The 17272-nt window shown below is 43.5% G+C and overlaps 1 protein-coding gene across 2 annotated transcripts in view; it reads right to left on the minus strand.

Moving 5' to 3' along the window:
- csmd2 (CUB and Sushi multiple domains 2) overlaps positions 1-17272 on the minus strand; it is a 1532573-nt gene that overhangs the window by 39388 nt on the left and 1475913 nt on the right. For both annotated transcript variants that reach the window (XM_078423311.1, XM_078423310.1), the window contains 2 exons: positions 3740-3913; positions 2602-2675 (listed from right to left, as the gene is read on the minus strand). In XM_078423311.1, the coding sequence (XP_078279437.1) occupies positions 2602-2675; positions 3740-3913 (248 nt within the window). The remainder of the gene's footprint in view (positions 1-2601; positions 2676-3739; positions 3914-17272) is intronic.

Raw genomic sequence — 17272 nt, forward strand, 5'->3', positions numbered from 1 at the left:
CCATTCCCAGTCTGACCTCTCTGTCATGGGCCTCCTCCAGTGCCATAGTGAGGCCCGCCGGAAATTGGAGGAGCAGCACCTCATATTTCGCCTGGGCAGTTTGCAGCCCGGTGGTATGAACGTCGACTTCTCCAACTTCAGATAGCTCCTCTGTCCCTCCCTTCCCCTCCTCCTTCCCAGATCTCCCTCTATCTTCCTGTCTCCACCTATATCCTTCCTTTGTCCCACCCCCGACATCAGTCTGAAGAAGGGTCTCGACCCGAAACGTCACCCATTCCTTCTCTCCCGAGATGCTGCCTGACCTGCTGAGTTACTCCAGCATTTTGTGAATACTCAAATGCCAGGATTCCTTGACTTATTAAATTTACACTGTAATGCTATTGTCCTTTTGGGTACATGCCTTTGATTTACAGAGCTATTTATCGGTGTAATGGATAACATACCGCTTTCAATTCATAGGTATGCATTATATGAAAAGATCCGTTATGCATTTGACATAGCCTTTTAGCTGTACAAAATCTTGCTTAACAAAATGCTTTCCAGAAATGTATCCCTTTTGTAAATTAAGGCGTAGCAGTATGTTCTGAACCAGTCTGGTTCTGTTAGGGATGCTCGTGCAGAGGCCTGGACACATAATGCACAAAATATGAGTTCAATCATTAAGGGATTCAGAACTTGAACTTGAATTCAGTCAAAAGAAAATGCTGGCAGAGTCAATGATGTTGTCTGACTGCCAAAGAAACGCATCTGCTCCTGGAATGTCCCCAGGGAGGTGGAAAGCATTTTCTTGAAACCATTGTGACCCATTACTTGACCGTCATCCCACACCAATAGGATTAGCTCCCAAGAGGCCGTGGAAATGGCACCGTAGAGCTCTCATTTATAGTAAAATGACAAAAAGAACAACTTAGGCACATGCACACTGCAAAGCTTAGATAAGTTTGAGAGCCAGCTTTGGAAGGGTAATCAGAGATGGGTAATTCACACCAAAACAGGAAATGGTGGAGACACTCAGTAAGTGAGGCAGCACAATGCTATCTGAACTGCTGAACAATTCCAGCAGTTTTTGATAATATTCAGTTAACATTGTGAGTACATTTGTAGATGACACCAGAATTGGTAGTATAGTAGAGAGTGAAAAAGGATATCCAAGTTTACCACTAGAAGTTTCTATTTCATATTTCTAGCATTTAAAAAAAATTTCCTTGGACAATTAATAATAAACATGCAAATAACATTCATACGCCCGATTTGAAGAAATCTCTCCATGTGATTTAGTAAGATGAAGTAAGAGTTGAAAATACTTGACATTTTGTTACATTGGTCAGCGATGTAAAGACATTATTAACTGAACACTTCTGCTGTGAAGTACCCTGAGTTATTCACAAGTATACTGACTGGAATCTTGCTGGTAAATGCAGTTAAGTCTGGTACATTGAAATATGCAAGTCCCACAACTGACTCCATTTTGAGCCCTTGTTTATTTCAGTTGTAATCATTTTTGAACGCCCCTGTATGTTCAGAACCTCCAGAACGTTTCCAAAACCATGACGGTTCAAATAAATGGCAAAGCCGAGACATGGATCTGCTGATATTCATGAGTTTATTCAACACTATTTTGGGCAGTGTCTAGTCTGGCCCATCGAGATAACCCTATTATGTTGCACAAGACCCTGGCCCCATGCATGGTCTCACCAATGGGTTCATGATCTATACAGCAAGCAAGTACAGCCAGTGGGATCTGCACCAGATCACTCCCAGGCAATGGGGAACCGATGCCATGACTGTTGGTAGACACAAAATGCTGGAGTAACTCAGCGGGTCAGGCAGCATCTCAGGAGAGAAGGAATGGGTGATATTTTGGGTCAAGACCCTTCTTCAGACTGATGTCAGGGGAGGGGGCGGGACAAAGAAAGGATGTAGTAGGAGACAGGAAGACAGTAGGAGAACTGGGAAGGGTGAGGGGAAAGAGAGGGCCAGAGGAACTATCTGAAGTTGGAGAAGTCAATCTTCATACCATAAACTGCCCAAGCGAAATATGGGATGCTGTTCCTCCAATTTACGCTAGGCCTCACTATGACAATGGAGGAGGCCCATGGCAGAAAGGTCAGACTGGGAGTGGGAGTCGGGGTTGCTGCAGAGTGAATGGAGGGCTGTGCGTTCAGGAGGGGAGAGGTTAGAGTAAGTCAGGGGAGTGGACAATTTGAGGCGGTTGGTTGGTGTTGCTGCAGAGTGATCTGCATCTGCAGTTCCTTCCCATGACTGTTGGTGGTGGGCCAAAGCTACACTGTGGAGGGAAGTAACTTTCCTTTCGCCCATTCAGCAATGGACTAAACTAAGAAGCTGATCTTACTTTAGCTGATCTTAGTTTCAGCTGATAAAGCTGTTCTTACTTTATAATTTTGATGCAAAGTGAGATGATGAAAATATAAATCCTGAGCTGAAACTCGCAACATATAAGGCCTTACTGGAGAGATTTAATTTCTAATTTAGTCTTCTCTGGTCAAATTTATCAAAGCTGAATATAATTTCATTTACTGTAATGCATGACATATAGGGAATATTGTTGGAGAAATGGTGTAAGTGCAGCTGGTAACTCACCTGGTAACCTTGGGAATTGTTCTGTATTCCGAAAAAGGGCACACCTGGATCAACACAGGTGGTGTGTGTTGAATCTTAAGAGAAGCAAATATAATGTTAATTCTGCATCGAAACTTGCACCAAATTTGAATAAATAAAAACCATGCAAGGAGTTAAATGCAACACATTTTGCTTACAATTATTCCTTAGTATGCTAAATTTAAAGATTGCAGGTAAACTGTGGGTGTTGCAACTTAAAAGATGAGGCGACTTAAAATTAGTACAGAGCATTTCACCGCCAACATATTGCATCAATGCATCCTGGTTATTCACATATTTCCTCTCAGGAAAACATGTGATGAAGATGAAGAACCTCATTGTTTCGAAGAGAGTCAGAATCACTCCTTGCAAATCAAGAACGGCTAGACACTACTTCACGGAATAACTCAGCGGGTCAGGCGGCATCTGTGGAAAAAAGGAATTGGTGACATTTCGGGGTGAGACCCTTCTTCACCTGAAATGTCACCTATTCCTTTTCTCCAGAGATGCTGCCTGATCTGCTGAGTTACTCCAGCATTTTGTGTCTATCTTCGATGTAAACCAGCATCGGCAGTTCCTTCCTATACACTTCTTCACGGGAGATGGGCATAGAAAGAAAGACACAGCGAGAATCATAATAAATCAAAAGACACAATGTGCTGGAGTAACTCAACGGGTCAGGCAGCATTCCTGGAGAACATGGATCGATGAAGTTTTAGGGTCAGAATTCTTTTTTAGAGCCTTCTCCCATTTGAAGAATGGTCTCGACCTAAAACATCACTTTTCCATGTTCTCCAGGGATGCTGCCTGACCCACTAAGTTACTCCAGCACTTGATGCCATTTTTTTTGTTGTAAAATACCATCTGCAGTTCCTTGCTTGTATGAAAATCATAATGTTGGGTTCTGGTGGGGACCTCTTGGTTACTCAACAGTGGAAATAATTGGTACATGTTTCCAGCGCACTTCCTGGACTAAATAAAGTTGAATGGATGTATAGGTGAGATGTGAAAGTGCTTTTTATATGTGGAACATTTGCTTCTGCTGGTATCACAATCTTGATAACATATAAATTCTCTCACTGAATGATCTATTTACAGGGAAACATTGTCCATTAGTTACCTATACAGGTTGGCTGGATTCCACTCCACATGCCATCAGACTGGCAATACCTTCGGGATGATCCCACCAGTACTAGTGGTGGGTTACAGGTGAAGAAAACAGCAGATGTATATGTAAATCCTTGGTCTTCTCGCCTTCCTTGAGCTGGTGTTCCTGGATCCCCACAAAACACAGCTGGAAAGGTAAAGTGATGGATGAGACACAGACCTTAATGCACAGAAAAAAACAATTATTTACTTGTTTGTTTTTACCATTGGACCACTTTTTGAACATAATTTGGCTTGTAAAGCCAGTCTAAGGTATTGATTTTGCTAGGCTCAACCAGGCTCAGTAAAGGCTTTCTGGGAGCCAGTGATATGAGTTGCACATATTTCAATTCTGATAAGGAACTTCCACTGATACGCAGAACTGCCATTTAAACTAATCCCATTACAAGGATTTGTCAAACATACACTTCAGAACCTTATTTGAAGGCCATCTTTGTTCCCTTAGGTGGTGCATTGGCTGTGTTGTGTCACCACAAGTTAAAAGTTTGAAGCAGGTAAGAATAGACATTCAATGCTTTATATTTCAACTTGTAACACATGTATCATATGTAATATTGATCCATGGACAATAATTGTTCCTTTATTGTCACGTGTACATGCGTACAGATACATTTTATCTTTGCATACAGGTCAGTAAAGTATTGCCATACCTAAGCACAATCTCCGATTAATACAAAGTCCACTTAGGCCGAGTTTTTCCAGCAGTATTTAGGGACAGAAAGTTCCAGAAGGAGGAATTTGAAAAGAAAACCAAATTCCTCTGTGAGGACACGAGTTGCCTCTAAGATTTATCACGAATAAAGCACGTGCTGATATTCAAATTGTCAACTGCTTCCAGCCACTCCAAGAGCGAATTAGGAAGGTACTGAGGTATAACCAACCCCACAAAAAGTCTCCTAACAGGCCACCCATAATCCGTAAAAAAGGTTTTTGTTTTACCAATGTAATCCCAATTATTCCAGATGCTGATTATCATTTGAGTGTAGTTGCTGATATTAATCCACACATATGTTCTGTAGATGCTATCTGACTTGCTGAGTGTTAACATCATAGTTTCATGATTTTCACATTTGCATTCTGACTTTTTGACATTTTGATCTAATATTCTTTAACGTCTTCTTTTTTTATTTTTTTAGTTTAGTTCAGTTTAGAAATACAGTGCGGAAACGGTGGTGCAGCGGTAGAGTTGCTGCCTTACAGCGAATGCAGCGCCGGAGACTCAGGTTCGATCCCGACTACGGGCTCCGTCTATACGGAGTTTGTACGTTCTCCCCGTGACCTGCGTGGGTTTTCTCCGAGATCTTCGGTTTCCTCCCACACTCCAAAGACGTACAGGTATGTAGGTTAATTGGCTGGGCAAATGTAAAAAAAATTGTCACTAGTGTGTGTAGGATAGTGTTAATGTGCGGGGATCGCTGGGCAGCACGGACCCGGTGGGCCGAAGGGCCTGTTTCCGCGTTGTATCTCTAAAAAAAAAAAGAAAACAGGCCCTTTAGGCCCACTAAGTCTGCACCGACCAGGAATCCCCGCATACTACACTATCCTACGCACACTAGGGACAATTTACAATTACACCAAGCCAATCAACCTACAAACTTGTACATCTTTGGAGTGTGGGAGAAAACCGGATATACCAGAGAAAACGGACGTAGGTCATGGGGAGAATGTATTGACTCCACACAGACAGCACCCATGGTCAGGATCAAACCCAGATCTCTAGCGCTGTAAGACAGCAACTCTACCACTGCGCCACTGTGCCACCCTATTTGTTTTATTTTGTTCCTCAGTGAGATTCATATTGTGCCTTGGCTAATTATTGATCCCTAACGCCCAGGAAACTTGTGCAATAAGATAAGTGAGGCTTATGAGTTTGGTTTAAGAAATATTCACTGACATATCTTTCTGATATGAAGCCGGGTTGAATAATATATAAAGTTTCTGTATACTTCTTTAGCTATTAGGCCTATCATCTATGTTTCCTGGCGCTTTTCTGAGATTATGAGAAGACCATTAAAGCAAAGAAGACTTCACAGAGCAAATTTGATTGAATATTGGTCAGCAGGTATTATGATTATATTGTAGGTGCCTTTTTACTGCAGTTACTGTACAAGTAATTCTTGGGAAGTACATTATACAATTTTAATGCCATATGAAAGATTTGTTAATAACTTTGCACAGAATTATTATTTTTTTTCATATCTTGAAGCTATGCAAACTAACCAGATTGGGTTTCTTTCGAGCTTTCAAATCAATTCCTGATTTCAACAGCTTAATCTATCTAAATACCCTAAAACCCAATTTCCTGAAGCTTATAAGATTCAAATAATTGCCAGCTCGATTCGAAAGGAGATGTCTGTCAAAGACACAAATGAGCCAATTACACAGCTTTCTCCACAAAATCTGGTGACGAACTGGGTAAAATAGAAAAGTGCGAAACATTTGTGCTAAGCATGAAACGTTTGTTCCAAATGTGTTCTCCTTTCAAAAATATCTGAAATTAAAAAGGACTATAATCATAAGTGAAAGCCAAATAAAAGTACTTCAGTGTTGCACTTATCCCATTGCATCAACACAAGTACCCCACATTTTCCCAGATCATCCATGAAACAAGCTCCGACCAGTCGTACTGTCCCCGACTATATTTTATCTCTGTTTGCTTTGTTGTTACCTTCACCCAACGAAGGTTTGATCTCCATTCCCTTTGTCCTGTTGTCACACCTCACACATCCTTATCTATACACTTCATTATCTATGAACCTCCCACTCCGCTGACATCAGTCCGAAGAAGGGTCTCCCATTCCTTCTCTCCAGAGATGCTGCCTGACCCGCTGAGTTACTCCAGCATTTTGTGTCTATCTTCAGGAAACCTTTGTGGTGCATCAGTATTCATTCCTGAAGATCCTTGCAAATCATCCTCGCCATTCTCTGAAACCTCTGCTCAACCTCACATATCTAGTAGATGCGGTTTCATTGCTGGAAGTCGACCAGGTATTGTCTCTGACTTTAGCCAAAACCTAGAAATTTGCAATTTTGTCACTTTCATTGGTGGCAAGAGGGCTAACCTGGAAGATCACTCAAATTTCAACTGGGTAGCTTTTTGTCCTTACCTGTTATCAAAAGCATAATTTTAAGTAGTGTGTTATTCATGTGCTCGGCTCCTGACTGACCATTTTCTGGATGCCAATGATCCCTCAGATGGGATACTGTTGGGATCCCATTTACACCTCATCATTTAGACTTATCTACTGTTAGTCATGCTGCAGCAGGAGTTCATGGACTGACTTTAAATGGGCTTAGCAGGATGGAACAGGCCAAACGGAGAAAGACATCTACATTTCGCAGAAAGCGGAGAGGAGGAAAAATGAATTTCCTGCACAAATTCCTCTCTGCCCATTAACAATTTCAAGCTCAATCCGCAGAGAGTCTCAAGAGAAAATGACCTATTTTCACTGAGACAAATTAATAAAATACGTGTGAAGCAAACAGAGGAATGTTTTGTTGCTGGTGAACTGTGCACTCAGTTCATGCTGTTTATCTGAAAGTATTCAATTATGTCATGTGACTGCAGGTATGCAGAAAGTCAAAGATGGACTCATGTGGAGTCCTTGTGCTCCTGAACTATATTAACATGCAGCAAAAAAATAAAATAAAAATTAACCAACAAAAACAGACTTAAGTAGACAACCTTTATCCTATAGACCAATCGAAGGTATTTATTTCACAAAATGCTGGAGTAACTCAGCAGGTCAGGCAGCATCTCAGGAGAGAAGGAATGGGTGACGTTTCGGGTCAAGACCCTTCTTCAGACTTATAGACCTATAGACCAATGGCAATTGAGTTATTTTGCTGTAATTATGTTAAGTGCATTTGAAGCAGTCCTATGTGCATTTACAAATCATTGAAATGTAATGGTTGGCACTCACACCCTGCCTCTATTAGTATTATGTGTTTTTCCTCTTTCTCTCTCTCTCTCTCTCTCTCTACAGTTTGAACACTTCAGGAATTCACAATGTTGCACGTTCAGACTAGGCTCAGCAGTAGAGGTGGTGATATTAGAAGTGGGAGCTCAGAATCAGCCTGCAGCAATCCCACTGAGATAGCTGGGAAGTATTTACAGTGCACTGTTAGATGAGGTGTTTTAGTTATCTTTTTTTGTCCAGAGGCGTACACAAAACTTTTTCTATCAAAAGGTTGTTCGATTGAAAAGCTCGGTTTGATTGGGCTCTTTAGACTTTAGAGATACAGTGCGGAAATAAGCCCATCCGCCCCAACCAGCGATCATCCCGTACACTTGCAGTATCCTATACGCGAGGGACAACGTACGATTTTTTTACCAAAGCCAATTAACCTACCAACCTGTACGTCTTTGGAGTGTGGGAGGAAACCGGAGCACCCAGAGAAAACCCACGCAATCACAGGGAGAACATACAAACTCTGTACAGACAGCACCTGTGTTCAGGATTGAACCCGGATCCCTGGTGTTGTAAGGCAACAACTCTACCGCAGGTGCCACTGTGCCACACTAAACCTCTTGGTTTAGCAATTAACGTATAAGGGATCCAGGAGTGAGTCCAAAGCAACAGAAAGCATTGGCAATGTATCTCTAAACAGTGATCGAGGAAGAAACGGAGGGCTTCAAGACAATCCTTGTGGGGGATGGAGGTGTAGAGTGACTGGACATCCATGGTAAAGATGAGGGATTGGGGGCCTGGAAACCCAAAGTTATTGAGGAGACGGAGAGCATGTGAGGTGTCTTGACATAGGTAGGGAGGGATTTGACCAGGCGGGATAGGATGGAGTCGAGATTGGTGAAAATTAATTTGGTGGGACATGAACAGGCAGAAACAATGGGTCTGCCAGGAGATCCAATGGGTCTGAGAGGAGATCTTATCGAAACGTATAAGATTATTAAGGGGTTGGACACGTTAGAGGCAGGAAACATGTTCCCAATGTTGGGGGAGTCCAGAACAAGGGGCCACAGTTTAAGAATAAGGGGTAGGCCATTTACAACTGAGATGAGGAAAACTTTTTCAGTCAGAGAGTTGTGAATCTGTGGAATTCTCTGCCTCAGAAGGCAGTGGAGGCCAATTCTCTGAATGTATTCAAGAGAGAGCTAGATAGAGCTCTTAAGGATAGCGGAGTCAGGGGGTATGGGGAGAAGGCAGGAACAGGGTACTGATTGAGAATGATCAGCCATGATCACATTGAATGGCGGTGCTGGCTCGAAGGGCCGAATGGCCTACACCTGCACCTATTGTCTATTGCCTATTGATCCAGTGTTAAGGAGTAAAAATGGACTTGATGCTTAAATGCATTTTATTTCGGAGTCACGTGAGTGACTACGTGAAGACCCCGTCCAGCACGCATGCGCGACATTAGCGTTCACGCAGTGCACCCGCGACGAACGGGAGTTCAAGGTGCTCCCGCTACAATTTAAAAAGTCGGGCCGACAGGTAAGTTTACCGTCGCCGTGAGTACTTTCTCTGTGCTCTGTGGGTTGCTTTAGGTCCCAAGATGAGCAAGACCAGAGGAAAGAAATTTGCAGCTCGCCCCCATTCGTTTTCCGTTGAGGAACGTTCTTTGGAGGGGGGGCAAGAGGCGGCAGCAACTACCGAGCCGAGCCCAGCACCGCTAGTGCAGCCTGAGCAGCGAGCTGGAGGTACCTGCAGCCAGAACCGGGCGGTAGTATCCGACGATTCGGATGAAGATGCCACACCGCTAAAGAGCGGCACTGGCAGCCGCCTAAGCCGAATGGAACGGCTTATGGAGCAAATGCTCCAGCGAGATCTGCTGAGAGAGCAGCAGCAGACTCGCCAAGGGAGCCCAGGTACTCCCGCAGTGCCCTTTATGGCACTGGCCATTGCCTCACCTTCTTTTGAAGGCAGCATTGGCGACCAGGTCTGGGCTGGTCAAGAAGAGGGGTTATTGGCTGAAGATGTCCGGAGTACGCAGAGTGTACAGGATCAGGAAGAGCTGCTGGGTGTGGTCAACCGCTACGTGGTCATTCCACGAGGGGGTCGGCCTTTAGAGCCGAAACTTGCAGCCAGCATTGACCACCTGTCCTCAAAACCCCTACAAGAACAGGTGCTCAATGAGGCTCTTGAGCTATATACAGCCCCAGAAAATTGTACATCATTAAATGTACCAGCTGTAAACAGCCAAATTTGGGGACATCTGGGGCAGAACATCAGGAACCTGGAGTTGAAGCTCCAGAAAACCCTGAAACTCCTGACTGCAGGGATAACATCATATGCTCGGTCCATTGATGGTGTGGACATCTCCACAAATCAGCAAGACACATTAGCTCTGCTGTGCACCACTCAATACCAAATCAATATGTTACGGAAGGAAATCATCAAGCCTGCCCTCAACCCTAAGTTTGCGGGACTCTGCAAAACACCGGGTTCAGAACCTCCAATTCTGCTTTTCGGAAAGGATCTTCCAAAAAAAGGTGAAAGACCTAGAGGAAGAATCCAAGACCTTTGGTCTCGTGAGGGCAGGTTTGGGACCGAGCAGACCCAACAAACCCAGGCGGCAGTACCTCACGGCGTCCACCAGTCATAGACCATATGCGACTGGTGAAAGCTCGGGGTCCGCAATCATTCCCCGTAAGCCTTTTTTAGGCCAGGGCCCAGAGCGGACCCCATGGAAAATGCGCCACCCCCAACAACATCAACGGCAACAGCAGCCCTCTACAGCCCAGCAGACACCTCATCGTCCAGCGAAGAGGCAGAAGAAAAATTAACACCAGTAACCATGCAGGTAGGTGGGTCTGGTACCTCTCGACATATGAGCAGTAGGGACTCTATACTATCAGGGGGGAGATTGCACTTGTTTTTGGATGCATGGGAAACCATCACTAATGACAAATACATACTAAGCTGCATTCATGGCTATAAAATTGACTTTGTTCATGAAAACATTCCGCCCGTTCAGCACATACCCCAAAGGGTATTCACCCTCTCAGTCAAAGAGACACAAGAGGGTCAAGCTGAACTTGTGAGGCTACTAGCAAAAGGTGTCATTGAAAGAACAAAACATGAACCTTTGGAATTTGTGTCTAATATTTTCACTAAAACTAAAAAAGATGGTGGATGTCGCATCATCATTGACTTAACTACGTTAAACGAGTCAGTTAAGTACACACATTTTAAGATGGAAACTTTTGAAACCGCCAGACTTTTGATTTCTACAGGGTACTTTCTAGCAGGCATTGATTTAAAAGATGCTTACTACTCAGTACCCATACACAAGGAACACCGTAAATACTTAAAATTTATCTGGATGAAACAGCTATGGCAATTTAAAGCCTTACCAAATGGACTAACCTCCGCTCCAAGGTTGTTCACTAAAATCTTAAAACCCGCCTTGGCATTATTAAGAAAACAAAAGCATATAGTCATGGCGTACTTAGACGACATTTTAATAGTAGGGAAAACCTTGGAGACAGCTATTTTGGCAGTAGCAGCCACCAAACGTTTGTTTGAAACTTTGGGGTTTGCCATACATCCAGATAAATCCAATTTTACACCGTCCACTACCATGGACTATCTTGGATTTACGATTGATACTATTCGCATGGTTGTAACTCTGCCAAAGGGGAAAGCATCACAATTGGCACTATCATGCCACGAACTAATGCATAAACGTCAGCCAACCATACGGCACGTAGCTAGAGTTATTGGTAAAATGGTAGCAGCTTTCCCAGCTACACAATTTGGACCTTTGCACTACCAAAATTTACAAAGAGCAAAAGTGCACGCACTAAAGCAAAACTCAGGTCACTTTGACCGAGCTATGTATTTAACTGCTGAATCCATTACAGAGTTACAATGGTGGACAAGGAACATTAGGCTCAGCTCCAGTCCCATAATAATCACCAACCCAGTATTAACCATCAAACGGATGCCAGTGCTTTGGGCTGGGGAGCAACTAACATGCAATCCAGCACAGGGGGCAGATGGACTAATTCTGAATCATCTTGCCTACAGACACGGGGTATCAACTATTTAGAAATGTTGGGTGCGTTTTATGGTTTAAAAGCATATTCATCTAATACGCATCATGCACATGTCCGGTTGCAATTAGATAATACCACGGTGGTGGCTTATATCAACCACATGGGTGGTATAAAGTCAATATCATGTGACAAATTGGTCAACCTAATCTGGCAATGGTGTGTCGAAAGACATACTTGGTTATCAGCAACTTACCTACCAGGTAAGCAAAATACAGTGGCAGACACCAGGTCACGCAAATTTAACGATAACACCGAATGGATGTTAAATCCCAAAATATTTGCCGAAATTACAAAGCAATATGGCACACCAGATATCGATCTATTTGCATCCAGGCTGAATCACCAGGTACCAACGTATGTCGCTTGGGAACCAGACCCTGAGGCAGCAGCAGTTGATGCATTCACGCTGTATTGGGGGAAAATGTTCTTTTATGCTTTTCCTCCCTTCTGCCTCATCAGTCGGGTGTTACGCAAGATTCAATTGGATTCCGCTTCAGGAATCTTGATAACACCCGACTGGCCTACACAGCCATGGTTCCCAGTGGCCCTCGACATGGCTGTCGAAACACCGTTGGAATTCCCCAGCAGTCCGGAATTATTAATCCACCCAGTGTCAGGCATTAGTCACCCGTGCCATGACAGAGTCAATCTCCTGGCTTGCAGATTCTAAAAAGACCTCTACTGGGCTTGGGACTGTCTGAGGACGCCATCAACCTGATGACCGCATTCCACCGGGAGTCCACCAGGAGACAATACCTGACCAACATAAGAAAATGGGAACGGTATTGCTCCAAAACAGGAACTACCTACACTACAGCAACACCCACCAGTGTTGTAGAGTTCCTGGTTGGATTACATCGGGAAGGACTCAGCTACAGCGCCATAAATACAGCCAGGAGTGCGTTGTCAGCTTATTTGGTTCCAGCAGCAGGACAACTGACTTTGGGGTCCCATCCACTAGTAATCAAAGTCATGAGGGGCATTTTTAACACTAACCCCCCCAGACCAAGGTACACTCAGATCTGGGATGTCAGCATTGTGCTGACACACCTTAGGGGATGGCCACCGCCCAGGGTACTCACGCTGGAACAACTTACACTAAAATCAGTCATGCTCATGGCACTAGTGTCAGCTCAAAGGGTACAATCCCTCCACCTTCTGAGGCTGGACAGCATGACAGAGTCATTGGATTGTTTCACATTCCACATTCAGGGACTGGTCAAACAAACTAGACCAGGTACCACGCCTCCAGTCATGGAGTTCTGGGCATATTCATCTGACCCACGGCTATGTGTCAAGACCCATCTCGCCAATTACATAGACACAACACACAACTTAAGAGGGAGAGAAAAAGCCTTATGGATAAGCCACAAGAAGCCTCATGGTCAGGTGACGAGCCAAACCATTTCAAGGTGGCTCAAGCAGGTGCTTAAGTCCGCGGGAGTCAATACCAATGTTTACAAATCTCACTCCACCAGGGCTGCATCTACGTCGGCGGCTAGTCGAATGGACGTGCCTATGGACCATATTCTGGCCAGAGCAGGATGGACCTCGGAAAGAACTTTCCAAAGGTTTTATAATAAACCGCTGACGCAACCTGCTACATTTGCAGACAAAATTTTAGAGTCTGCAGATAATATTTAATTTGAGCCCTGGGGAGCTCTCTGTTTTTTGTTGTCATGAATAAACCTTTTTGTTCACAAACAGGCTCTTTATTGCGATAACATACTTCCTCCCTCTAAGTTCTTCAGACAGTGAGTGAAGCATGAGCTGGTACACGGTTCGGAATCACAGAGCTTTGAAGTCTTCACGTAGTCACTCACGTGACTCCGAAATAAAATAGTAAGATTAAACGAGAACTTACCAGTTTGAAGTTTGATCTGTATTTTATGAGGAGTTACGATGAGGGATTACGTGCCCTCCGCTCCCACCCTCTATTATACAGATCAACTGGTAATTAAGTTCTTATTTCTTCTTTACTATCTTTATTTCAATCGTTGTGTTTTTTCTGTGAATCCACACCGCTGCTTTGAAGAATGTCGCGCATGCGTGCTGGACGGGGTCTTCACGTAATCCCTCATCGTAACTCCTCATAAAATACAGATCAAACTTCAAACTGGTAAGTTCTCGTTTAATCTTACTATTCTATCACACAACAGGAAACAACTGAAATACAAAAGAGAAATTTAAAGCTTCTGTGAACGGATCAATTTCTTTTAGGACTTGCTTTAATTAATCATTAAACATTCTGTATGGCTTCTGAGCACATCAAAGCCCAGAGTCCTTTGGCATTCACCGCCAGGAAATAGTCCCATTTTATCTGGTGTGCAGCTGTTTCTTTTTTGTGATATGAATGCAAAATTTGTGGACAACAATGTGAAGGTGACCAGGAGCTAAACCTTTGGCTTCCAAGAAATTGTACAATTTCATCTTATTTTGTACTTCATTATTCAATTATTGCTACACAGAGGAAACATCGCAAAATTTACTAATGTGAAAAAATAAAGTTGCAATTAACATATCACACTTTAGCTTCAAAATGAAAACACTCACTAAATGGAAATGGCACTTTGAATATTTAGATGTTTTTTTCTACTTAAAAAACAGGAAGTCAGACCAGAGTAGGATAAAATCAAATCACTGTAAGACATTCACAGTAGGGCCCTGGGGAATACAATGGACAAAAGGACTGACTACAATTACATTATACCCTAGAGGTGGCATCACAGGTGGACAGGATGGTGAAGAAAGCTTTTGGAATGCTGGCCTTCATCAGTAGGGGCACCGAGCAAAGGAGAATGTTATTTGAGAGTTGCTTAGAACGTTGGTGATGGTGCACTTGAGCATTGTTTTCAGTTTTGATTGTCCTGCCATACAAAAGATGCCATGAAGCTGGAATGAGTGAAGATAAGATTTATGATTTGCGAAACTGTTGCCAGGACTCAAGAGAGGTTGTAATTCACTGTACCACCTGCCATCTCTATGACACCAAAAACCTAGGAAGGATTTACCCAGAAAAAAAAAAGACAGTACCTTAACCCACTATTACCCGTTTCCCAGCGCTCACCACAGCACTTGCCTCGGCACATTCTCATATATATATATATTTTTCATATTTCAGATACAGCGCGGAAACAGGCCTTTTCGGCCCACCAAGTCCGCGCCGCCCAGCGATCCCCGCACATTAACACTATCCTACTCCCACTAGGGACAATTTTTACATTTACCCAGTCAATTAACCTACATACCTGTACGTCTTTGGAGTGTGGGAGGAAACCGAAGATCTCGGAGAAAACCCACGCAGGTCACGGGGAGAACGTACAAACTACTTAGAGTACAGAACCCGTAGTCAGGATCGAACTTGAGTCTCCGGCGCTGCATTTGCTGTAAAGCAGCAACTCTACCGTTGCGCCACCGTGCCGCCCCACCGTCTCGCTCCCAACATGGCTGTTCCCAACAGGCCGATACTCTCCGGTAAACTCTCCCTTCCTTTTATTAGCTGCCGTGCCTCTTCCCCAACCATGAAAAGGCCTGCTTTTCAAATGCCCCAACTTCACTTGAAGCAAAGCCACTTTTCAATCAAGACACATCTTTCTCTCCACTCTCCTGTAGATTTTTCAATAGTGCCTTCTCTCTTCTCAGAAGGGCTGCTCACCAGCCCTCTCCTTGACTTTTTTTTTTGGGGGGGGGATAAGGGTCAAATCTGGATAAAGCGATCTAGCTTATTTTTTCGTCTTTGTCAGCGTAGATGAGTTGGGCTGAAGCGTCTGTTTCAGTGCTTTATGAATCTATGACTTTATAAGCAAAATGAGAGCAATGATATAATTTATTCCGATTCTGTTCCGCAAAGTCGAGTTAAGGTTTAAAATGTCGAAAAATAAATACAGTGAAAGAAGACGTACATTTTGCAGTATCTTACATCAGCAGAAAACTTCTTAAAGTACATTACGATTGTCTTTGTTGTTACACAGCCAATTTCTGTGCAACAATCTCCTGGCAAAATACAGCTTGGCCTCCTAATCACGAATATTGGATGCAGTGCTATTTCAGGGAACCACATCTCTTTGAAATTTCTCCATCTATCCAATTTTGGTTCAGCTGGCCAGAAAGGATAAGATTCGCCTGACCACCAACAGTGTTGAATTATAGAGAGAAAATAGCTCTTTTTCAACAACTGTAAAATCAAATGTGTTGAATCAAGCTTGGACTCACACAGAGTTCACAGCATTCCATGGGTTTCTGAACCAGAGACCAAATGCATTTTGGATAGAGTTCCTAAGCTTTACTCTAGCCTTAGCCAAAAAATCTATGATGGCCCATTCATTTGATTAGGGTGTCTAATCTTCACTACAAAGCTAAGCTAAAGGGTTTGAACATCTTCATCTTAATTTTTATTAATGTTTTAAATTAATCCAGTTTAATAGTTTATATGTTTTAATTAAACTGCATTTTAATTTATTATTCACAAATTATAAATTTAAACAATGTCTTTTTATTCAACAGTCTCTAATTTACGGAACAGCGATTAGGCTTCTGATGGGTTGTGGAAAGGGCATCACTTTAGCCCATTCACAGCTTGGTCATGACTGGTCCACTTTGGTTTTTGGGGTGGACCAAGGTAATGCCATTGACAGGACCTAAGGAGCTGAGTGGCCTCAGAGGGCTAACGTGGTGTATGACCAGCAACTGGCGGAGAGAGGTGGGATAGAGATTGGGCCGCACTCTACACCAAACACTGTCCCCACTGCACCAAAGCCAGGCAGCATGTGGCTCTTTGAAGCAGAAAGATGTGGGTTCAAATCCCACTCGGCGACTTGAACATTTAATTTTTAATGCATCAGTGCTAGTCTTAGTTTTAAGATTCAGCGTGGAAACAGGCCCTTCGGCCCTCAGAGTCCATGCTGACCATCGATCACTCGTTCCACACTGGCACCACGTCACTCCGCTTCCTCATCCACTCCCTACAAATTAGACTCAATTTCACAGAGGCCAATTAACCTATCAACCCTCAAGTCTTTGGGATCGGGGAGGTAGGCAGAGCACCCAGAGGAAACCCATACAGTCACGGGAGAAATGTGCAAACTCCATATAGAGGGAGGCAGTGCAGCGTAGGTTCACCAGGTTAATTCCCGGGATGACGAAACTGACATTTGATGAAAGAATGGATCGACTGGGCTTATATTCACTTGATTTTAGAAGGATGAGAGGGGAACGTATAGAAACATACACAATTCTTCAGGGATTGGACAGGCTAGATGCAGGAAAAATGTTTCCCATGTTGGGAGAGTCCAGAACCAGGGGTCACAGTTTAAGAATAAGAGGTGGGCCATTTAGGACTGAAATGAGGAAAAAGTTTTCACCCAGAGAGTTGTGAATCTGTGGAATTCTCTGCCACAGAAGACAGTGGAGGCCAATTCACTGGATGTTTTCAAGAGAGAGTTTGATACAGCTCTTGGGGCTAACGGA

The sequence above is a fragment of the Rhinoraja longicauda genome, chromosome 27, assembly GCF_053455715.1.
Source record: "Rhinoraja longicauda isolate Sanriku21f chromosome 27, sRhiLon1.1, whole genome shotgun sequence".
NCBI classification, from domain to species: Eukaryota; Metazoa; Chordata; class Chondrichthyes; order Rajiformes; family Arhynchobatidae; genus Rhinoraja; species Rhinoraja longicauda.